The sequence below is a fragment of the Patagioenas fasciata genome, chromosome 15 (assembly GCF_037038585.1).
Source record: "Patagioenas fasciata isolate bPatFas1 chromosome 15, bPatFas1.hap1, whole genome shotgun sequence".
NCBI lineage: Eukaryota > Metazoa > Chordata > Aves > Columbiformes > Columbidae > Patagioenas > Patagioenas fasciata.
Genome location: NC_092534.1, coordinates 6,902,372 through 6,927,447, shown reverse-complemented (window position 1 = coordinate 6,927,447; position 25,076 = coordinate 6,902,372). Strand labels below are relative to the sequence as shown.

At 43.1% G+C, this 25,076-nt stretch overlaps 1 protein-coding gene across 3 annotated transcripts in view; it reads right to left on the bottom strand.

Annotated features, from left to right (window-relative positions):
* ABAT (4-aminobutyrate aminotransferase) overlaps window positions 1-25,076 on the bottom strand; it is a 49,478-nt gene that overhangs the window by 17,291 nt on the left and 7,111 nt on the right. For all 3 annotated transcript variants that reach the window (XM_071815207.1, XM_065850281.2, XM_065850282.2), the window contains 4 exons: window positions 10,530-10,653; window positions 3,326-3,423; window positions 2,440-2,469; window positions 2,067-2,184 (listed from right to left, as the gene is read on the bottom strand). In XM_071815207.1, coding sequence (XP_071671308.1) covers window positions 2,067-2,184; window positions 2,440-2,469; window positions 3,326-3,423; window positions 10,530-10,599 — 316 coding nt within the window. In that variant the 5' untranslated portion in view covers window positions 10,600-10,653. The remainder of the gene's footprint in view (window positions 1-2,066; window positions 2,185-2,439; window positions 2,470-3,325; window positions 3,424-10,529; window positions 10,654-25,076) is intronic.

The following is a 25,076-nucleotide window of genomic DNA, read 5'->3' as shown; positions in this document are numbered from 1 at the left end:
AAGAGAAGCAAACCTTTGGCACACAGGTGGCCGTCAAGAGGAGCTGGAGAAGAAATGAGAAAGGCCAAATGAAACAGGTGGCCATCCAAGAACCAGTATCTTACTTGGATTCTGGTCATAACAGATCCTGTTATCAGACAGCTGCAGCATATGTTAACTGTCATTTAGACAACAGGAGAAAAATGCAGAAAAAACCCCCACAAGATGAGCCATAAACTCCTTTAACTTACCATTATGATAAGAAAAGTCAGAAAAAGTTATGTGGCTTTTTGGATGCATAAACACTGCATTTGTTCAGCTGTTAATAAATAGCTGAACAAAAAATTCTCTCCAATAAGAAACTATTTCCCCAGTAATAATTAAATATTTTATACACAAAAACTATATTAAAAGAGGTACACTCGCACCATCAAGCACTAGAAGGTCAGAAAGCCTCAGTGCATTGTCTGCACAACCTTAATTTCACTCATTTGGAATATGTACTGACTTTCCTTTAACTACATGATCACACACTAGTTTCTCCAAATAGCAGCTCTTGTGTGAAGAATGGGAGGTCTTGAACACTGAGTGCACATCCTCTCCTAGAAAGCTAAAATCCAGTCCTGTTTCAATTAGATGAGCATCGGCACACAAGCACTGTGCTCTTTTGTCTCACCCATTTCCATGTCAGTGGTGACAAAGTTATCTCAGGGCAGCCTCTAAAATCACAGAATCCCAGAATGTCAGGGGTTGGAAGGGACCTGTAAAGCTCATCCAGTGCAATCCCCCCGCCGGAGCAGGAACACCCAGCTGAGGTTCCACAGGAAGGTGTCCAGGCGGGTTTGAATGTCTGCACAGAAGGAGACTCCACAACCTCCCTGGGCAGCCTGGGCCAGGCTCTGCCACCCTCACTAGGAACAAGTTTCTTCTCATATTTCAGTGGAACCTCCTGTGTTCCAGTTTGTACCCATTACCCCTTGTCCTATCACTGGTTGTCACTGAGAAGAGCCTGGCTCCATCCTCCTGGCACTCACCCTTTACATATTTATAAACATTAATGAGGTCACCCCTCAGTCTCCTCTCTTCAACAAATGCTGAAGAGTTCTGGAATAATTACACATGTATTGAGGTGCTACACAAGAGCAAAAATATTACCTGTCTGCAAAGAAGATTGGGATATCTGAAAACCCATTGCAGTCACAAGGTCTTAAGATACCAAAAATTTGGCAATGACCTGAACATCACTAAATTCTGTTTCCCAATAAGGAGGCCCGCAGGGATGATTTTGAGTCATCACTGTTTCTATACATAGCACAACTTCTACCTTTTAAATTATACCAGCACTTTTGCTCTTTTTGCTTCTGCAGAAATGTATTTTTAAGCAACAGAGAAGAACTATGGATGTGGAACAAAAACTGAACACCTACTGAAACCAACATTCCTTGTCACCGGGGCCTGCATCTCTGCCTCGCCTCTTTTCCTTCTTGAAAAAAAAATAAAAGTCATCAATTGACCTTCCTGAGTATTTGACAGGGCAATTGTTTGGTCCCTCAGCCCAGCTGAGCTGCCACCTTTGCTTTCACTCAGCACCAGTGTTCAGTGTTTGGTCTTGTTTCATCCTACTGGAGCCCTCATGGCTCACTAATTTTTTCAGTTATTTTGAGATAGAAATGTTAACTAAAGCACATCATTTTATGTTAAAGTGTTTAAGTCATGTTTGTTGACATCTGAAACAGTAACGTACTGTTACAGAATCAGAAAGTGCACAAATCCAAGCGAACAAAGACCACCTAAACTGTGGAACTTGTTCATATTCATATTCAAACTAAGATTAACACTAGAGCTTCTTCCAGGTACCACGATGTTCTTCAAGTGAGCTGCAAGTATTGCATTTGTAGTTTCTTCAGCTATTGGAACCCACCAGTCCATAATATGCAGGAGTGAGGTGCACCCTGATTGCAATGAGGCATATGTTATGTCAGCCTTGGGGTTTTTCAGTTAATCAACCAATTTCTCTGGCAGTGGCTGAGACAAGAAAACAATAGATCGAGGACAAAGCAAAAAAATTTGGTACGACTGTCTCCTACCTATTGGGATGGAGGAAATCTGAGAATAGAGATCCAGCATGCGATTGCCATCTACATCTACCAGGTAGTTCCCTCGGCTCTCTTCGTAATTGCAAAAAAAGTGTACAGCTTCTGCGTTCTTAAAGGAAAAAACAAGTGATACTTTACAAAGTAGCAGTGTGTGGGAAGGTATAACTAAGGTATCCAAAATACACTACAAAAGATTTTATTCAAATGCACATATATCCCATACATAATACACTCAGCATGCAAACCTAGAGTCAGTGTTTCACCTTTTTTTTTGTATGAAAATAAACATACAAAACAAGATTTTAAAACAAGGTCTGAAATCACAGTATTAACACTCCTGAAAGTCAGAAAACTTGACCATTACCTGAATTCCATTCAGCTGCTTCATTAATTCCTGTAGAAAAAGCAAACATCAAAGAGTCTCAGGAACGTAATTACCAAATACTGAAGAAGAACGTATGTTTCTTTGTATGATCACATAAACCATGTGCAAAGCTTGGAGCCCTGTGTGCTCACCAGGCAACATGAACTCTCACAGTGCGTCTTGCAACCATGACAGTCAAAACTATGAACTGTGGCACGCAGAGCTACAGGGGCTGCATACACAATGTCATTGTGAAACCCCAAAATGGGAAAGCTGCCTCTTCTATATTCATCAACTGAACTAAGAAAACAAGAGAGAAATCTGAAAATAAGAGAAGCCAGAGGTACACAGAAAGGATTCTGGCACACTGGTTCTAGAAAGACTTTTTTTTTTTTTTAATAAAATAAAGAAAAACAACAAACAAAACCACAAAAACCCCACAATAACACACACAAAACCAAACCAAACCAAACCAAGCCCACCACACATAAATACTGGCTCTGCCAGAGTAAAGCCATGTCCAGCAAATTGAAAATCTTGCTTCCTTTCAAAACCAAAGCATTATTTCACATCATAAAAAGCCAACTAAGTATCTGTTTTCAGCAGGAGCACAAGTAATCAAGTCTGATGAGATGTTTAATCAAACTGATGCTTTTTTTCTTTCAGCTACTTCGTACAGGAAGTTGGTAGCTGAGATTCAGATCTCTCTGTGGGGCATTTCATTCGTGAGCTTTTAATTCTCGGCATCTTGATAAAAGTGGGCCTACGCTGTTGTGAACTGATGTTTATTCATATCAGATTTAAGGTTTGGAATGAATTTTGTGTTCTAGCAAGTTAAACACAGCTAAAGAAAAAAAATACAAGCCATTAGACTTTGGGAACTTACTCTAGATCGTGGTCCTGGAACTTCTGTCTTCATTAGAGGTCCATCATAATCAAAATCCACATCAATTTTAGCTGCAGCTTGACTGATGTATCTGTGTCCTGTAAGAAATAATGAAAACCTGAGTGCAGGACATATTCTCTGTGCTCTCCTCTCAGAATAAATATACATACCTTACCTGACTGAGAACACTTGACAGATAAGACCGATTACATTGCACTGTCTGAAGTGACCGAATGCCTCATCTTTGACAAGTGTTAAAATATAATACTAGTGAGGTGGCTTTAAAAAAAAAATCGAGTGAAATGACAAGGCAGCCCTAGAGAAACAGAGGCAGATCCTGTGAAGGACAGGAGGACTAAGAGCAGACCCGTTTCCATTGTTGTTGTTGCTCTGCCCATTACACCCTGAACAAGCCTTTGTTGTGAATTCCCCCCTCCTAAGCAGAGCTGGCTTCATTCACTGTCAGCAATAATCCAAGAGCCTGATGGACCCCACAGGTAAAAAACACCATGACGTTCTGTGATAGCTCACAGGATACCGTTTGAGAAAGATCTGTGTCCCAAAGGTAAAGGCTGTGTTCAAAACAAATTCAAAATCTGAAGTGAATCAGTGTCTTGCACTGCAGCTCTGTCGTGTGGGTCAAATATAGCGAGGGTTTTTCCTCTGATTCTGCCTCTGACCTTGCTGTTCTTCATCCATCTGTATAACTGAGGAATCATAGTAAACTCAACATCTTAGTTAAAAGGCAAAAATCTCCTGCGCTTCATCAGTAACAGGCTCTGCTCCTATTTCTGAAGTAACTGTTTGAAAACACAGGGTTTAGGCACAGTTGATACAACTGAGACAGTTCTGGGAAGGATATATATTCCAAATATGTGGATATTCCATGAGGGGATTACAGGGTAATATGGGAATTGTACATTGGCAACAAAGCAAGTACGGATTGAAGAGCTCTGCCAAGGTGACCAGCAAGAGCTTGCTCTGTACACCGTGGGTAAGTGTTGACCTCAACTAACGTTCTTAACAATTATTTTTTGTCATGAAGCACCTGCAAACCTTTACCCAGCGTGACAGCATCCACAAATTAACCTTCATAAGCTTAATTTAGGAGCATCACACTTGTACCATATCAACACCTGAAAGACGAGGGCAGAACTTTAGTCTGCGACAGGCATTTTAAGTTGGTGCAATCTGGAAAACCCAAACTGAAGATCCTTCACTCCCTTTCTCATCAGTGAGACACCGAGCTGAAATTTTATCTGAAAAATCACAGCCCTGTGAAAGCATCTCTATCTGAGCACTTAGAGTCACTGCTCATTTGGGGAAAACGTCGTCTGCGAAGGTGATTATTCTCCTCAGTTTTAATTCCATGTATTCTATCTGAGATGCGTCAGTGCCCTCCGCAAAGCTATTAATAGGTTTCGTTACAGCAATGCCGCTTCATTTTTGTGTCGTTCATGTAAATTGGGGACCGCGTGACAACTGCTCCGCTGGAAAAAAAAAAAAGCTACTGCATATAAAAGATCACAAGCTACACAATTTGTAGCCAATAAAGATGCAGATTTAGTAGATGCACTGTGAAGTCTAAAAGGGGAAAAGAGACCAAAAGAACCCTGTTGTGCACCCTGCTCCTTCCCCAAGGAAGTCGCAGCAATCCCCAGCAGCAGCTTGCACAGGGACACCGCTGGCCTTGACTTTTTGCCCGAGTTCCCATAAAAATGCACTCGCTTGGACAGCGATTAAAGATTTCCTCTCCTGCTAACAACCAAGCCAGCCCTGCAAACATGCCAGATGTCTGATCGTCAGCACTAAAACCCAGACGCGCCGTCACCTGGGCATCACCTGTGAGACCTGCAGAACATTTCCCTCTCCCATCTCCCCAAAGGACAACCCGTGAAATATTTTAACAGATGAGGATTCTAAATCAAATACGAGTTTAATTAGTGCTCTAAGAAAGTTCTGTTGTGGATATTGTAAAGGGCACAGTCTCCCTACAAAAACACTTATTTATGCAGCTGTACGACAGGGAATTCATTTGGAGAACATTCTACTGTTTTCCTAACTTGTTTAACATGACAAGTCAAGAGGAGGTTGCTTCCATCAGCCAGGCTGTGTAACAAAGATCATCAGCATCTTTTTGCTCCTGTTTATGCCTCAGCCTCTTCTGCACAGGTATGTTGAACCAGATATTTGCTAAGGGCACACAGGAGCCATCAACAACCGGCACTTTGCTGTGGGTGCTGCAGTAACTTGCACTGGCACAGCTTGTGTCTATCAACACGGTTTCATATACAGCACAGACTGGTCAAGTGAAACTAAGACATACAGCTCTTGCCAAAGGAGAGCTGCTTTAAAGATCATTTTAATCAAGTTAGTAATGTTGGTCAATTTATGAGGCATTATGTTTTTCGGCAACAGCCTCAGGAGCAGATTACCCAAATCACCATCGTCTTCAGTAAGTCTGTGAACCACAGCCATCTAAAAACCAAGCAACACAAGTGACTGGTTTCCCTTCATTTGCTTGTTATCTCCTAAAGCATGCTACACATCATCAGGCTCTACAAGCAAACGATTTCTAGGTTGATTCACTGATACAAATTTAATTTCATATATCTGTTCTCAGGAGCCCACAGAGTATCTCATTTTATTAACACCAGTACAATGGCAGCTATACTGATTTATTGGTAGTTACACTTGCCAAGGAGTCATTCGATCTCGCAGCTCAGGCAAACGCTATGGTTTGAATTTGAAGTAACAGCTTGCCATAAATAAAATGAAAATGCCCTGTGTTGCCAGATCAAAAATTCTGAAAAGTGCTTTTTTTTTCTTCCTCTTAGTTAGAGACTGAAGAATACGGGCTAGAATAAAACCTTCAAAAAATCAAAACCTCAACATTCAAACAGAGCCTTTGACAGCAAAAATAGAGTTAATCCTCAAACTTTTTCTTTTTTTAATGTAGCTCTTCTCCCTTTGAGAGTATAATATAAATGATCGGCACAAACTCACACAGTTTCTAGCAAGGTCAACAGATTTATTCCAAATAGTCCACTCCACCGCCCATCTGAGATGCATATTTGTTCACAGGGTTGGTTAATAATAAATAAAACAACTCAGATTTTAAGAAGACAAATGCGTGGTGCTGCCCTTGCTCCCGAGGCCCCGCACAGAGGGCACAGCTCTGGAGGGGCTTGCCCTCCGGAAAAGGCTTTTCCGAGCACTGGGACACCGTGTGACGGACACCCAGACACCTGCATCAGTACCCAGGCTGTTCTGCCTTGAGGAGGATTTCAGACCTGAGACACCGCTCTGCCTCTTGCTCCCCCCTCTCGGTGTCAGTATCACATCCCCTTAATGGTGCAAATACAAGTAAATCAGATCACTCACTGCCTTGTTTCATCCACAGTGAACTGCAGAATGCTCAGCTCAGTTGGCTTTTCTGTCTTGAAGGTACTCAACGTACTTTACAACCTAGCCCAAATTACTCCCATTTGACTTTTTAATATCAGCTTCCCCTGCAATAGTAACCCTGAAGTCACCCTGTAACGCGGGCTACTCCAATTTGATAGTTAACAAGTTTAAGACGTTCAGGTCTGGTTTTGAACTTTGCCTCTCCAAAACACAGCAGAGATGGGACAGATAAAAATTGGCATTCGTCCTATGTCCAAGCAAAGTATTTTCAAGAATTAAAAATCCCTGGTGGCTGGTCCTCCAGTGAACCAACAGCATTGCCTTTGTAAGAAAAGATCTGGAATACAGAAAATGCCACAAAGGTCAAGTGAGACCCGTATTTCCCCAAATCGGGGAGCTAAAAGTCTCCAGGAGATCTCCACAGTGTGCACAGTTATTATGACTTTGTCAGTGATGGACTGACAGCATATGCACACGATAACCCGCCACTTGATCCTGATGTACCTGTACTGCTCTAGCTCCTCCATGTAAACAGCCAATGGTCATGGGCCTTTTCCATTTTAAAATTTATTCAAAACGAAAGGTGGAAACTCAACAAAAATATATTATGGGCCTAAATATTCTCACCTATTTTTTTTTAAATATAATTTTAGGTTGCTATTCTTAAATTCATATTACACTATAACTGGTATGTAAATCAGTACCGAGATGTTTAATTAAAGTTATGCTTTTGAGCCAATGGACCAAGTCAATCCGCTGTTGAGGTCTATGATCAAACTGCAATAGAAAAACGGTTTCTTATGCTATATTAGCTTAAGATCAGGACCAAATAATGTGGCCTCAGTGTGTAGAGTTAATGGGCTACAGCAGAGTGTTTGTCTGAAGCATTAGGAAAGCTCTTAAATCACATTTAGCTAATATGACAGAGAACAGCACGCTCTTTCCCCTGGTAAACAAAGCTCTTTCTTCACATCATGGCAAAAGTCAAAAAATCAAACACATGTACTATTAATGAACCTAATTACCAGAGAGCACATTGGCTGCACTATTTGCAGAGAATTTTCTACCCATCCTGTTTAAACAGAGTGGGTGCAGTAAGTTAAATGCTACTTTTCTGGCTTCATGCAGACTTCTCAAAGCTCTGTGTAACACACCATCTCTCTAACACTTGAGTAACATCAGCAAATTATCACACCCTTCCTTTTCATCTAACAGGATGCCATCATTTGCCAGCGGACAGAAGAGCTCGTTTTCCAACCTCTCTTTTCTGTGCTCCTGTCATAATTCAGCAGGTGTCTCACTCAGCGATTTTTAACACAGTACCAAATTGCTACAGCAACACAATTAATACAAGTGCACCCTTGTACCATGCTGTGATGTTGGCAGTCACGGAGAGCACCACTGCTATCAGGTCTGTGTGCTATGCTGTGATCTCTGCCAGGGAGAGCCAGGTTCAACACAGGCCTCCGGAGAAACCCCTGATATGTTTGACCAAAAGTAACACTCATATAATCACAGTTCCTGAGCATACAACAACTGAATATCACCCGGGAGAAACTCCAGCAGAGGCACTGAACTTACATCAGTGTAATTAAGAGAAGGAACTACCTCAAGAAGAACAAACAAACAAACTAAAAGAAGATAAGTAAAAACAAAGGCTGGCACACCAGATCTCCTGAGTGTTTTGCTCCGGCAGTGCAGTGAGCGCTCCCCACGTGCCACCGCACCGCTGCCCCGTGCCGTGCAGAACCGCAGTGTCTGTGCTCACCTGCTGCCTCCACTCCACAGCGCCTGCCAAACCACCCTCCAGACAGAATTGTGGAGGCCCTGACAGCCAAAAGTAGGAGGACTGCGATTTCCCCAAGTCCTCTTTTAGGTGTTGCAAGTAGAATCTGTTACTAGCAGATCCTCAAAGGGAATGGCAAAAGGCCAGGCTAGCGAGAGATGTTTGGAAAACGAACACAGCTATCGCATAATATTGTGAAAACTGAGATTGCTATTTTACAGTGCTTACGCTGTAAGATCAGCAGCTCTTCCACATGAGACTGTCTGTGTTTCAGTACTCCCACATACACACTGGAGATTTTCTCGGAACAGGATTCTCCAAAGACAAAATCCAAAACTGAACGGGTCGTACAGAAGTGGAAACTCCCATAAAAAAGAGTAAGAACAGTTTCCCCTCCCCACTATAGCTTTATCCCACATCATCTCTTCAGCTGTTACAGAAGCACCCAACTACTAATTTTCATGTCGATCTTGTGAGCCGAATAAATCATAACATCTTCCATAATTTGCAGCACAACATCTGCCAGCCAGGAATGTCACACGCTAAAAATCTGCTGTGATACAGCTCCTTCTGGTGAGGGGTTCTCCTCCTGCTCCAACTGCTCTCATCCCTGGACACACACACAAAGTGTTCAGTCCCAAAGACCACTGGTCTGTCAGGCAACCCACAGCCAAGGCCCTCTACGCTTTGCTTCAATATTTTAGCAGGTTTTTCTTGAAAGCAAAAATGCATTAATGGAGCCCAGGGTTGCTCTCCTTTCTTACTGAAGATCTACACCTGCACTGCACTGGTGAGAAAGGAAGAGGGAGTTAGAGCACGTCTGCCCTCAAGTCTCTCGCACAACTGCAATGTATTTGTGTTTGAGAGCAGCACAGTGTGCAAGACGCATGGAGTGACAGGGAGCACCAAGTGATACCAAGGTAACACATTAGCCCACAGGACTGACAACTAACGAAGGCCTGGCTGCTGCAAGGGCTTTCTGTTGTCTGCGATCGACCAAACGATCCCTCTCTTGTGCAGGGAACCAGTGCGTCGCTCCCATCAATAGAAGCGCATTCTGTACTGAAACACTGACCTAATACTTGCCCAATAGTTACAAGACCAGGTTTTGTGTTCTTTACCCAAAGGTCAGTTGCCCTCCAAAGTGCATTATTTAAAAGGAAATCAATTACGTTTAAGTTTCTGAGCAAAGGGAAGGGTCCTGTGTTTGCCTGGCCGTGGCAGAAGGAGCACAGTGGCACTGCAGAAGAAGGGCTGGGGAAGAGAAGAAACATTAATATTGACACATAGGTGGCCATCCAGCCATACTGCATTCAGTGTAAGAGCACATGAAATGGATGCTAGATCTTACATTCTACAGTGCTTTGTCCAATAAAAATTTAGTTTTTCTACCTATTTCACAAAGATTGCAAGCTTAACATACACACACATGCTAAATTACAAGCTAGGGCCAAGCAAGAACTTGTCATTATACATGTAGGAGAAAGTAGCTTGATGCTGTGTGGTAAGTTATTTCAAACCAGAGCCAACTACAGGCAGAAACACACCCCAGCAAGATCCTCCTCTTCGTGTCAGTCACACAAAACCCCCCCCTGAGAGAGGACAGGCAGGGTCACATTACACAGCACAAAGACAAAAAAGGCTGATTTTGCTGGATGGTTGTTCCATCTCTGCACCACACAACATCAGAAAGCAGCTCTGGAAGAGCAGAGTTCCAAGGGCTGACAAGCTTTGTTTCAGTCAGCATGTTCACAGCACAAATTATTAACTAAATAAGTTGTTGTTTGCAGAATAAAAAACACACAACAAAAAAAACCCAGCACCATTGTGGGCCACTTCTGGACTACGACTGAGTCATTATCTAAGATGCAGAATATATTCTTCAAGTTTTGCAACATTCAACACCATCAGACAAATCCCAGCAGTGTTCACACTGGAATTTGCTCCACGAGCATAAAGTGAATGCTTATCAAACACAAACCAAGAAAATATTTAAAAAAAACACCTTACCAAATAGAAGCAGCCTGGAGTTTTGCTGCAGGCAACAGGTCAGTTGTCGACTAAGCAACATCGATGCCATTTTATCTTTACTCAGAAATACTCAATCTTGAGAGACGTCTTTCTGGCTGATGTTCTGAAAAAAAAAAAAAGAAAAGCAAACACTTGTTCATGTCCCTGTGGTTTCAACCAATACTACTGTGCCATTCATTTCCATTTCCCCATCACTAATTTCAACCCAAAGAAATGGAAAGCACTTTGCTGGATTACTGCTGATGTTCAGAGCAGTCTCAGGATTGAGACCTAAGTCTGATGTTAGGTCTTGTTGAGGCAAGATTTTACGCTAAATCTGAACCTCCCAGCCTCAGCAGGGCCAGGGACTAAAGATCATTATCTATTTTCCCTTGTTTTTCTTCTCTGCTTTCTCTATGTATGTGGACTATGTTGAACCTTTAAAAAATTGTTTCCAGTCCATCCCTCAAGCCAATCTGTTATTTTGATTAGATCTAAGTTCATGAGAAAAATCTCATCTAATACAAAAGACACTAATGTTTCAGAAATTTAATTTTCGTATTGTCTTTAGCCAAGATACCATTTGCTTTCCTTCACGCTTGAACTTTTTCAAAATTGGCAACAGAAAACAAAAAACTTCTTGCCTATGGAGATCTATTAAGTCACAGACTTAGTAATACTCAGGTACGAAGGAAATTCCTGCGCCTTCTCAGACAATCAACAGAGTATCTGGTTTCATTTAGTTTGCTCTGAGTTTAATTTAATATTCGAGGTATTTTGAAACCTGCCAAGGAGAGCAAACACTTGCACAACACTTGTGTGCATGATGGAATAAGCTGGATTAGCTTTGTAAAGTTCTGGGCCAGAAGCCTAGAGGGAACTAGTTACTTTTTTCAGACAAGAGTAACTTCACTTATAATATTCATTTAATTCATGTATTAATTTTTCACTCTCAGTTTCTTTCTCCAGTTGTGTTAACTTTTGCAGAATCAATGCGTAAAGAAATATTGCAATACCAAAAAATTTCTCATCTCATGACCATCCTCTAGGAAAACCCAAATGCAAGTGTAGGTCAGTGAGATGCCACTGTGGGAAGAGCTGTTGAGGGTGAACCAGCCCAGTACCTCTCACAAGGATTCAGCACCTTGACTGATGTCCTCTGCTCAGAGCTATTTATCTGGTCTGTACTTCTGCAACCTACAATTCCCTCCTTAACTTTGTTTTGCAAAGTGCCACCTTTTAAATGTCTCAAGGAGCCTGTTAAAGCTAACGTGAACTTACAAATGGAGCAGCGCAAACATACCTATGTCAGAAGGCTAAAACAACAAACAACCCACCGAGGTTCTCTTTGTTGTTCTAGTCTCCTTCAGTCATTTCCCAGGGATGTTTTGCTACAAACTGAATAATCTACCTTCCCCAGAATGATGAGATGCCTTTTCACATACAAATCAAATAAACCCTCCAGCCACATCACCAGCATCCACTGGTACCTCCTCTTCCTTCCCTAGGCAAACCACTCTTGTCTTTGTTCCCAGAAAATGTTATTTTACCTTCTACCTTTTACTGTTTATCCTAAGTCCTTTAATGGTTAAAATAAAATATTCATAAGAGGCTCAAAAATATATTTGGAAATGGTATTGGCTTTCTGAAATACTCGTAGAAAAAAAGTACAGCAAGAAGCTTAAAAATAAAGTAGCTTAGCCCTAATTTTCCTTGACAGTTGTTATATAAAAAGTTTAACCATTTTCTAGTCCAGAGTCAGAATTAATCATCCCATTTGAGTATAACTAAACCCAACTTCTTTTCCATCTCCATTACGCACATAGATTCTCACAGGAGATCAACTGATGTGATGAGTATGTGTGTTTAAGCATGTGTTACTTGGTTATCATCATAACCAGCTGAATTTTGCCTCCATAACCCCTGTCTGGACCATCTCCCCAGCCCGGTGAGCAGCAGCAGCACAGTTTGCCGGCCGGCAGAAATCACCCTGGTGCACCCACAGCACAAAAAACATCCACTGACTTCAGATCTCAGACCGTACAGGGGATGTGAAGGACAACGTCTGGATTAGATCTGTGATTAAATGCTCACTACCTTACACCTCACAGAAGTGAGACCCTTACAGAAAAAACAGATTCAAAAAAGTCTTCTTTAAATATTTTTCCTCTAATGGGAGCTGGGCCAGAGAAGGCCATTGTTACAGATGACTGTATAAAACAGATATTCTGAAGTGAATTTTCAATACATTAATACCGCAGATATTTTTGTAAATATATATATGGACATATTTTGTTCGTAACTTTGCATTACATAAACACATGCAGTGGCAAACACAGCTCAAGTCACATTTTCCTAGTAAGAAAAATTACTTTAAAAGGGGAAGCTTAGTACAGTTTATTGAGCACATGAAACATAAGGATACGTGGATTTTTTTAAATGCACACAATGTGAAATTGGATGTATTTTTTTTAACAGCAGATCTTCTAATTCTGTACTGAGTGGTTATTTCTGACAGGCAAAATTAGTCACTAGAAATAAAAACAATCATTCAGCAGCAGTAGCCTATTGTGAACAAATAAACACACACTGTTTCTGTGAGCTAACAAGATAATGTTTCTAAGGGGCAACACCTAGAAAAATAAAAAAATTAGAGAGGGACCCCAGCATTCAGGGGAGTTTGATCCAGATAAAAGAGCGAAAATATACGAGCTAGGAGTTTGTGTAACATGCTTGCTTGCTAGCAGAGAAGCTAATGCAGCATGACGTCCGTGCTCCAGACTGCAGCTTCCAAATCTGCCCCGACAGCATCCTCGGGAGATGCACAGGGAAGAGACTCTGCAAGTCAGGAGGAGAAGTCAGCGCTGCAGATTTGCATCTCCTTCTTCCAACTCACGCCAAAGACACAGAAGCCTGTTTGAAATTCACGGGGGCACATCCATCTGTCCCTCAGCTGCTCCAAAACCCATTTAACCAGGAACAATTGAGTGGTTTAGAAACAGCAGGGCTAGCTGCACACTGCAATTATTCCACCAGTCTTCATGACCTGTATTTGGGGAGCAGGGAGGAAAAGGCAAATTCATTCTTTTTCTTTTTGCTGTTTTCCTTTTCTATGATGCACAGCAGGGAGGGTACTGTGGTGCTATGTGTTAATTGCCGTGAAATTTAAAATATCTCAAGCTATCCTCTCAGTCAGGGGCCCACAGGCAGCACCAGCATTATGCCTAAAAGCAAAACCCCGCTTTCCACACCACAGCCCGCCCTGCATCCTGCAGGTGAGCTGGTGGGGCTGGTTTGCAAGGAGGGTGTTTTCTGAAGAGCTGAGAAGTCTCTGCAGTTCAGAGCTCATCGCGCTTTGACGCTGCATTTTCTGCACCTGTTTTTTTAACAGTGGAGGAAACTGCAAACTCAGAGATCAAGTCAGCTATGGTTTCTGAGACTAAAACAAAAGAACAGTGTTGAAAAGCCTGGCAGCACTCGGGTTGCTGTGCTGGAAGCGGGAAAATAGCGCAATGCTGATCTTCCCTTGGAATTAAAAGTTAATTTCCTTGGCTTCACCAAAGAGTGAATCCAACTACAGTTACAAAGACCATCAATGTGATAAAGCATTAGTGGTCCTATTTTTTGTGTTGTTTATCTTCCATGAGCTCTTGTTTCTCCTTTTCTAACCTCCACAACGCTCCTGCAGCTGCACATCAGTGCTCTTCAAGCAGCTTTTCTGGAAGAGAATCAAGGCTGAATATATGACAGGCAAGCTGGAAAGAGTTTGGACAATGCGGACAGGACATGGGCAGTGAGAAGAAGAAGGCACAGACCCTGTAACATAAGCAGTGACTGCCGTGTGGTAAACCAGATGAGATGAGCAGTCCTGAAAGAGGGGAAAGACAGAAAGGCAGCGAAAACCAGAGCTGGATGGGACTGTGGCTTCGAGCGGGACAGGGACAAGCGTTCCAGCCTCGTTCCTGCATCCCAAGCACCTTTTACTCTGCAACAGCGTGACAAGTTGGAAGGAAAAATCTTAACCAGTCCTTCTGTATTCTGCACGCCATAAACTCCTGAAAATCCCTCATTACTCACTTTTAATCGTTTTCACCAACTTCTGGCAGATAATATATTCTGCAACTGGGGCCTGCAAAAGAGAGTTGAAGGACCCTGTCTAAAAAAACATAATAAAAACCCAAAGTAGTTTATTAACGGGGGGCAAGCCTCCTGGTTTCCAGTGTTCATGAACAGGCATCTTTCAGAACTTCAGTGATGCAGCTCAAATATTTTACTTCTAAAAACAACTCAAAGAGATCCCAGGGCTTGGAATATCCCCAAAATTTCACCAACAAGTATGGGTGAGGTAAAAGACAGTTGAATCTCTTTATCCATTAAACACAATCATGTCCTTCATTAATCTGCATTTGAGGAAGAATGGGGCAACCTAATGGCATTGCAATATCTACATAAAAATATTCAATGTATACAGCATTTGCTGTTTGGAAATGCCCTGTGATCACTCAGTACCAGCCCACTCTCCCCTGGGGAGACAGGGACTGTCCACACCCAACACAGCAAAGCAGGAAAATAAAGAATGACTTCACCAGTTGTTACTGACCTGGTGCAGGGTGACATCAGAAATCCCACTTACCGCTTTAGCCACTTAAATGCAGTAAACAACAAAGTAAATAAATAAATAAACCTGCCAGGATGTTGACTTATTTAACTGCAATTCACTTGGTCCCAGAAGCAGAGTTAAGAGTTCAATACAGACTATGCAGTTATGAAAGCCTGAGTGCACACACTGGAATACAACAGGTGCTTCTAGTTCAACAGGCTTGGTTTTTTGTTGTGTTTGTTTGTTCATTTGTTTTTCCAAAGGTGTATTTCTGAAAACAATTTGAATTAGCTTACAACAGTATTTGCAAGAGAAGTTTGTTAGCATAACATCAAGAATTTCTACTGATAGCTAGACTAGGGCTATCTCAAATCATCACAGGAATAGGAAAGTCCTGTTAAGAGGCAGCTGCAAGAAAATTTACATCTAGTTTTCATATTAGGTCGGCATTAGATTTTCCATCCGGCATCTACACAAACGCAGCACAAAACAGAGCTGAAACCCTCAGCTTCCAGAAAAACAGTACCGAGCAGCATCCTCGTGAGCCGGCACAGAAAAGAGAATCCAGCTGCTCCTCAAGCTGCTCAAGCAAAGGCCACAGCCCCGCACTCCAAAAGCCAGGGTGGTCACAGGCACCTGCACCGGGCAGCAGCTGGGAAAGAGAGCGGCTGTCACCTACAACACGAGCTTGTCCTTGGAGAGGAGCCCACCAAGGCACTTCCCACCAAATGCCAACAGCAAAATGAGCAACAGCCATCTGCACATGGAAACGTCTATCTGCCATCAAAATGGGGTTTGCCAGAAATCCCTCCACAAGCTGACAGTTGCTTTTGCCATTTATGCCTCTAATAACCTTAACAACTTTGCGTAGAACAGGATGTAATTGGAAACTCCATAATTCTACGTAAGTTGTCAAGGACACAGTTGTCATAGTTACAAGGAAAGCTCAAGTGTCTGTTATTCATGGTTGCTTATTTATTTATTAACACCAACAGGACCAAACAGTCCCCACTATTGTTCAGAAGAACAGAAATGGGGAGACTGGTTTTGTTTCAGGTCCTGACAAAACAGTAAATATCACACAGGACAGTATAAGCTGTCCCTAACAAACCAGCTCTTTGCCCAGCTCCCTGACCTCACTCCACATTAATCGGGCATTCAGGTCAGGCTGCTTGAAAACTGCACAAGAGACCAAAAGAAGATGAAATGCATGAGGAAAACCCAAACATCTGTAGCTTAGAAGGGCTGTTCAGTGTCCACCACAACACAGCAATACCCACCAGCCCAAGGAGACCAACAATCAGAGCTGAATCAGCAGTGAAGCCAGAACAGAAACCTTCAGTCCTTCCACCAAGTTTCAAAACTCATCTCCAGTCAGAAGTGTCACTACACCCATGTGTCCACGTTCTCCTTAGATGTCATCTCAGCACGGTTTCGTGGTTGGATATGAATACACCTATTTTTGTATTCTTCCTGCCCTCGTCGCAGTTTTCCCTCCCTCCAACAAATATTGGACCAAGAAAAGTCTCCTGGTCCATAATCCAATGGATAAGAACAGGTGGGAATGTTGCGATTATGGCACCCTAGGATTCAGGTGATACATGGAACTTTTGAGCAGCTCATTTTTGATTCAAGAACTATTGAAACAGCTAAGCTGGGATGAGATGTGCCTACAGCTTCCCGGTGAAAGAAACACATCGTCTCGGCAAAAGAAAAAATGGGGTCTAAAAAGCATCTGTTAGAAATAGGGCAAGCTCCAGATGCACAGCTAAAAATACCTACATAAACAGCATAACTGTACATAAATGTTAGTAAAAAACAAGCACAACTAAACTAATGTTAGTTGAAAAAAATTATATTTTTTTAGTTTGTCATTCCTTAACAGCTCCCAGTCAAAAAAATTGCTCTTTGATATTTCAGTGAACTTTACTAGTGAGCTATCCACAAGAATCCCTCTTCAAGCCTGTATATTTCAAATCCATTATTTTAAATGCAAATGGCAACAACATATCCAATTCATAACTGTTAATTTCCACACATTTACCAAACCAAACCAGCCTGGCTCTCAATGGGTTAAACAGCTGAAATGATGACACTGCTGTGCTTTTCACATTAGTTGCTCCACAATCATTCTGTAGCTTTGGAAGAATCACAGTATTACAAAATACCCTCCAGTGGAGCTTCCTCCAAGGAAATTTAGTTCTATTCCTTGTGAGATTTTGTTCCTCAGCATCCTGCTACTGCCTCCTCAGAGGTCATGAAAACAGACAAATAGGATCAAATAAAATGTACTGTAAAGGCACAATTTATTCTTCTGCTTCCTGAAGTCACAAAATAGCTCACTTGGAGGCAGCCTGCACCAAACCAAGGGAAACATCTTAAACGGGAGCACTCTGGTTTCTCAAGGTGACCCCCATTTCAGCTGAAAACACAGAAAAGCAGATGCATGCGGGAGATTTCTTTTGTAAAGGATCCAGCAAACAACCCGGGGAACAGCTAACAGTTAATCTGCATGACAGGGACGTTTTAACACCACACACGCCTGCAAACACATGGAGACGTGCGCTGGTCTGAGCAGAACGGCGAGCGCAGCGCACACGGGGCCAGGTCTGCGCTGATCCCGGTCGCACACGGCAAAGGCACTTACAGGGCTCGGCTGTTTGCTGCCTGGTGCTGGTTGGAAGTGCTGCTGTCTCCTCCGCTTCAGAGCAGACCGCTGCCGGCTGCCTCGCTGAGAAATGCCATCGCTGCCAGCTCCTGCAGCCAGGGACAGGAGCGCCTGCGGGAACCCCCGCTGTCCCCCTGCAGCTCAGCCGGAGGATGCCCCGGTTAACGGAACCAGCTCAGCCGGAGGATGCCCCAGTTAATGGAACCAGCTCAGCCGGAGGATGCCCCGGTTAACGGAACCAGCTCAGCCGGAGGATGCCCCGGTTAAAGGAACCAGCTCAGCCGGAGGATGCCCCAGTTAATGGAACCAGCTCAGCCGGAGGATGCCCCGGTTAACGGAACCAGCTCAGCCGGAGGATGCCCCGGTTAAAGGAACCAGCTCAGCCGGAGGATGCCCCAGTTAACGGAACCAGCTCCCGTGAGCTGCACCCAGCGCAGGGTAACACCCAATTCGCCTCAAACCCAGATCATAGCTCTGCGCGTTGCTGCTCCGGCACCTCTGGCACGTGGTGCAGCCCGTCAGCTGGACCCCAGGGAGTCCCAGTTCACCTAATGCCTTCTCGGCGTGTTTCTGAAAAACTTCTGAAATGCTGAGCCAGGCTCTGTTAATGTTTGAAACAACCTCTTAGTTTTCAAGAATCATAGAAGCTGAAAAACAGGTTTTGTCCTTAAACCCCTTCATTTTACTCTGGTTTGCACATATGATTCTATATCCTGAGGGTGACACCCAGGCACACAGCTGTCACAAAACAACCTTGGTTCGCTTCAGTTACTCCTAGTTGTGCACAGGCAGCACAACAGAGCCCAACACCACCTGCCCCTGCACACGGTTTGAGACGGGAACGGGAGAGACTTGGATGTACACAGGGAATAACAGCAGTGGCTCGGCCACAGCACCCTTCAGACCTGCGGATGCAGGGAAAGCGAACGTGAGGTGCCATCGCCGAGGCAGGGACACCACCGCCAAGGCAGAGATGCCATCACCAGGTAGCCATGGTGCTGGAGGGCAAGAGTGAAGATGCACCAGAACACAGGAAAAGGCTGAGTCGCTTCAGATTTAAAACCCTGTGACAGCATTTCGGCCGAGCCACTGCACAGTTGCTGTGGCAACCGGCGAGTGAAAAAAAATCACAGAGAAAAATCTGTAATTACAAGCAAGATGGTGAGTTACCCACTTTGGTAATCAGGGCATTAAAATGACTCGAGCAGAGGAGGGGAGGCTCCATGCCCCACAACAGGCAGGGCTGCCCTGCGGCAGGGAGCCCAGGGCCGGATCCCAGCTGTGGGACCTGTGTTAGCCCTGTCTCCCACAGGCTCTAGCTGTGGGGTGTGACATTTGGGCAGGATACTGTCTTGAGCACAGGGTTTGAGGCCGGCTGGGGGGCTGCAACCCATGTGCTGCAAGGAGGGAGAGGAGGGAGCAGCCTGGTCCTTGGGGAACCAGCGGCTTGGCACAAGGCACAGTGCGGCGTAAGGAAGGGCCTAGGACAGAGGGAAGGACAGACATGGAAACAAGTGACAAAGATAGAAGATGCAATGCTTATAGAAAGAAGCTAAGGTCCCCGGCAATTTAGTGACTCCAGCTTGTGCTGCTGTTACAGCACTGCGTTTCTTTCTTCCACCTTCTCTCAGCAGTATTTATTGGCTTGGGGTGGATGTTGTGATGATTACTGTGCTAATACAGGAATGATGAGGGACAGAAAGTTGTTCCAGTAGACAGAGCACACTCTGCAGTCTCTCCCCACTGTAACGTTATCCTGGCACGGATAATTTACACACCAACAGAGGCAATGACTGCATCCACACAGCCCTTTTATATCGGGGCGTAAAGTCACCACGTTGCTCTCCAGAACTCTTCTACACACAGTGGACAACTGATCACCATCCAGACAAATTGCTAATGAAAACGTCGTTAATGCCAGGAAGGGAAAGGAACCAGACGTGCTAACCTTGTTTCGGTTCCCTTCTTCGCCCAAGGCTGTGTCCTGGGCTCCCATGTGAGTACTCACAGCTGCCAAGGAAGGAGCCCAAACTGCAGTTGTTTTTAAGAGAGATCCTGTATTACTCTTAAGTAGCAAGCTGCTGATTTGATCCAAATTAAAGACTGAGGCTGATCCTTCACCGTCATAATTTAAAATCCATTATTAATTACATACACAGACTGTAAATGACATATTTAAATGGGCCTGTACTGGTTGCCAGAGAGTAAAACAACTGCTGGCTCTAAACTGGACTTGTGAACTCGCTAATCTACCACAGAAAGTGCAATAAGCCTCTTCAGACAGATGGTTAGTGCAGGGATACATCACAAAGTAGATCGGCAAGGAGTGAGAAAAGTTGTAGGTATTTACACTCACCACATATTAAACATCGGATTCAAAGGCAATGATTTGTATAAGCAATATATTACTACAATTATTCAGTGAATTATCAGGATCACAGATTCTAAGGGTGCAGTCGGGGAAACTGAAGTATGGAACAGGAATCCTTGTGCCCCTGCTGAGTGGTACCTTACATGACGTGAGGCTAAATTCAAATTATCTTGGATGAAAAGTACTTCTTTATTGTGAAGTGCCAACACAGGCACTAACAACTTATATGACAACATCACTTGGAGACTCCGGTCAATCACCTGGAGACTCAGGCCCATCGTGCTATGCCAGGTCATGTCCAACTGCTTGGAAACTCATCCTCCAGAGAGAAAGTAACTCAGCAGTAGACTGATATTTTTTGTCAACCCTTGCATCAAACATAAACCAGAAAATACAGGGAAAAGCTGGGATTGCTTAGCTTTGCAGGAAACCCAGCACTCTGCAGCTTTTGCAACCTGTGCCCAGTCAGAAGACTGCTTCCTACCCTAGTGCATTCCATAACGTTACTAAGCATACAGAGGTAGTTTTTCTCCTTTGAAAGAAATAAAAAGCCTCATGAATTGAGTGGAATTCACCGCAAACATCATCACTAACATCCAGGTATTTCTACTATTCAAAACTCCTATTACTGCCTGTTTATTAACACAATAGGTTAAAGAACAGCAGTTGGGCAGTTTTCAAAACAGTTTAGCGAACACAGATATGTACAGAGTGTTAATCAATAGACTCTGTAGCTAAATTCCCTTGTATGTTTTGAAAATTATTTTTGGGCTCCAGATGGACAAGAAACCAGTGCCAATCTGATTCAGCATGACACATTTCTCAAACGGTCCCTCTGACTTCACGGGGCCCATTCACAGAACTGAAGTTGTGAATGAGCCAAAGCACACTGTTGAATTAAAAACAAGGTAGAAAAACTGGCAACTGCAGGACTCACTGAAGGTTATCAAAATCTGAAAGTTACCCACTGGGGAAAAAAACCAACACATGGCTACTGCATAAACTGTTCTTATTTACTCCTTATATATTGTCTATTTGACAAAAACAATGAAGCTGCTGCATTACAACATTTCACACAAGTACTGAACACAAATTTGAGAAGGTAAATTTGACCTTACTAAGTGTGTTAATGGCTAAGCTCACTGGTAAAGTCTTGTCAAGGTACATTTATACTGCACCCTCTACTCTCATAGTAACACACGAGAGACTGAGCACTGTTTGTTTTTTTCAGTCTAGTACATACAAGCTACAAATCAAATGAATGTGAAGATTCTGTGCGGCACATTTAGGTAATTAAAAAGTGTTGGCCAGTTTTGGGAAGGCTGGTAGAACTGAGCAAATCTTCGGCAGCTCCACAAAGGTACTCCAGGATGAATGCAGTCAGCATGGAATAAGGAGCTAGTAGTTAGGTTAAACCGCTTATTTATTTATTTAACAAAAATCTGTTGAGGGAAATATTTATCTTTCTAAGGCTGGCTCGGGAAAGCAAGCAGCGCTGGCACAATGGGACAGCGAGCACTTCCCTGCAGAGCGCTGCCCTCCATCCTCCTTTGGGGTGCTTGATCTTGCCCTGTCAGGAGCCCCCGGCAGAGCCCTGTCACAGCTCAGAAAAAAAAGAAAAAGGCATTTTTTTCTTCTCCTTCATAAAATCTGAGTTTCACCGAATGGATGCAACTGTAGGATTCATTAGTAATTGAATAATTCCTTATAGAAATTACTAAATCTTTGTTAGCCTTTAGAAGCACTGTATCAGCTTTATCCCAAGCAGCCCCTTTTCCCATTTTGCTGTTAACTTGTGACAGTGGCAGAAAGAGATAACCAGAGCTTGAAGTTTCACAGCAGGTGAGAGGAATGTGGCTCAAGCCTGCCAAGCTTGCTCAGCAGCCAGAGCAGAGATCAGTTATGCAAGGCTGCATATGGATTTTGACCAGATGTAACAAACAGTTCCTTTCTCCTCCCTTTTCCATTCAGAACAATGACCCGGGAGCTGCTTCCCATAGTTTATCAGATCACTCTGATCACATTATTTTCTCTGCAAATTTTCTGCACAGAAAATAGGCTTTATGCAAGCGCTGCAAGCAGAAATGATGATGTGTGGTGTCAGACAACCAACCCTGGGCTTGACGAAGGTAGCAGCATCTTCTCAGCATCTTTTCTGTAGAACTCCCTTTTCACTAGCTCTCCTGTACCTGCATGGCTCCATCTCCCACTCACACCAAAGAGACTCCCGGTTTGGAGAAGAGACATCACTAAACCCTTCACAGCATCCAGTGTAGTCACAACTTCAGCTCAAAGAAACCGAGGTACACCAGGGAAAAGAAACAACTGAGCAATGTGAGGAACAAAGGGTCCAACCAGAGCAGCCACCACATTTGACTGATTGTTGAAATATCACCTACCCATGAACCCATGTTCAATCATCAGTCCTATCATTTTGACCAAAGTAAGTCCAAACTACACCAAAATCCACAGATAAGGAAAAGCACAAACTCTGAACTAATTTATGATCATGCAATGGTCCAACTTCTATGAATTAATTAACACCAGAAATCTTACAGGTTGCATCAGAAGAGGTATTTTCCAATTACCTTCTTGGTCAAGTAAAAATAAAGATTCCTGATGAGAATTTAAGCAAGTAGACACTGATCTCCTGCTGCTGCTAAAAGGCACTTCAAAAACAAGGGGTATTTTGGATTTCATAATTGGAGGAAAAAAAGCACAAGATTTGCTAGCTATAGTTACTGCAATGCACAGACAGTTGCTGGGATCACAAAAGTTCTTCCCCATCAAAGGCCCCAAAACACCATGAATCCAGCCCCAGCACTGCTTGTCATTATCTCCATTTGCCTCTACTCCCATCTTCAATAACACAAGCTGGCTCTTTTAATGTTTTTCTTCAGCTGCTGTTTAGAACAGCCAAGGCAGAAGCATCACCTTGCACCAGCTCCTTACAAAACTCACTGCCCAAACCATGGAACAAACTGAAGATTTTCACCCCATAACTCCGTTACCTGGTAAAACCGCACCGCAAACAAGGAGCGAGTTCACCTGAGCCGAGCTCATCCTCCGCTCTTCTCCCTCCACCAGCACAGACTGCAAAATCCTATTTCCCTCTCCAAGAAGCTGCATTGCAGTGATGGCCGTGGAGTAAAATACAAGGTTTGCTTTAGACTAGAGCCAGGATGAGAGAACACTGAGGTGGATGGTGGTGTGTCCATCAAGGCAAAACACCCCTCGTTCCTGCTGTTGGGGACTGTCACTGTCAGCACACTCAGCAACGAGCTTCGCCTGAACCGCTGGAATCACTGAGGATTGGGCAGCCCCAGCACCGGTTCTGCTCTGCCGTGCTGCCAGGTGTCTTGTGCCTGAAATCTGTCCTGTTGTGCCACAGCAGTTTGTTTTGGTTTTTAAACAGCTTTTTAACCTGCCATATTCTCTAATTCCCACTGAGGCAATAATTTATATCATCAGATTCGTACAGTGAGCTGTTAAAAATGCTTCAATACAAACTTACCCCTGCATCCTGCTCCCTGTGTCCTAATATTTTTTATGCATATGGCAAGAGTAGTATTACGCAAGCACCTGGCAAAAAATGTGTCACTCATGCTGGATGCAGAAAGAGAGGTGACAGAGCAGAACAGGATGGCTGGTTCCCATCATGTGGTGTCTAACATGAAGCAAGCCTGACAGGCAGATTTGGAGGAAACATAATACAAACAGAAAATATGACTGCTAATGAGTTACATCAAGCTTATTTAAAATACTTAATTTTTATGTTATTTACATTACTTGTTCACATGTTTGTATTATTTCCAGATCAATTAAAAACATACAAGTTGATTTCACTTGTGTTTACTGTCAAGGGATGCTGCCAAGAACCTCCACATGCTCCATCCTTTGCTAAAATAGGAAGACAAAATTGGCACGCTGCTGTGATGTTCCAAGTCTTTAATCACGATTGAGCTTGATGTTATACAAATACAAATGAGGGAAATTATTCTTTCCTTTCCCTGCAAACTGCTATTTTTTTCCTCTTGTTTTCCTTCTGCAAGCCTATATTCTGTCATTACTTTGTTCAGAAAGGAAAAGCGCTGGACAGGCAAGAGGTGACATCTCTCGTGAAAAAAAACGGTTGTTCATTTGCTGGGTAGGAAGGAGGAAGAGGAAGGGCTGATTAATACCAGATTGCAGGTAGGAAAGCTAGCGCTAAATCATCCAGCACTAGGGTACAGATTTCCACAGAGAGCTTGCTGCCCTGTGCTTTGCCTGGTATGAGGCTCACAGATGGAAGCTGGATGCTTTAAAATGGAGCCAAACATCAAAAATAGGACATCAGGAAACATCATCACTAATTTATGTCTTCTCCCAACACCCACTGTTTTGTTCTGTGAGAGGTTAGAAGGGGAGGGAAAAAAAAACCACCTTCACTAAAAACAAAACCAAACAACAACAAAGCCCCCCAAATAACAAAACAAAGCCCAACAAAAACCACCAAAAAAACCAACGAACCATAAAAACCAACCAGCCAACCAGAAAGAAAACCTTGTGCTGAAAATCCACACACTTTGGTAACACTCTTTCCTCAGTTTGTTGTATCCCAAACAGGCTGAGGCTAAATTAGAGACTACTAGTGTATTTTAGCAAGTGCCAGGTAAGAATTTCTCAGAGAGTGATTACTCCATTTTTGCTTTATCCAGCCAATTTCCTGCTCCAGATCTAGCTAGGAACTTATTAAAAAAACCACCCAAACCAAAAGTACTTGAACTATGCCAGGTTTCAAACTCAAGGCATTTTGATTTTGAGGACATTGCTAAAAAATTCCTACGTAAAATAGAATTATATATGGGTACAACAGTTGCAAAGCAACATATTTTCACTTGTAAAATTAAAACTGAACTTTGCTTGGGG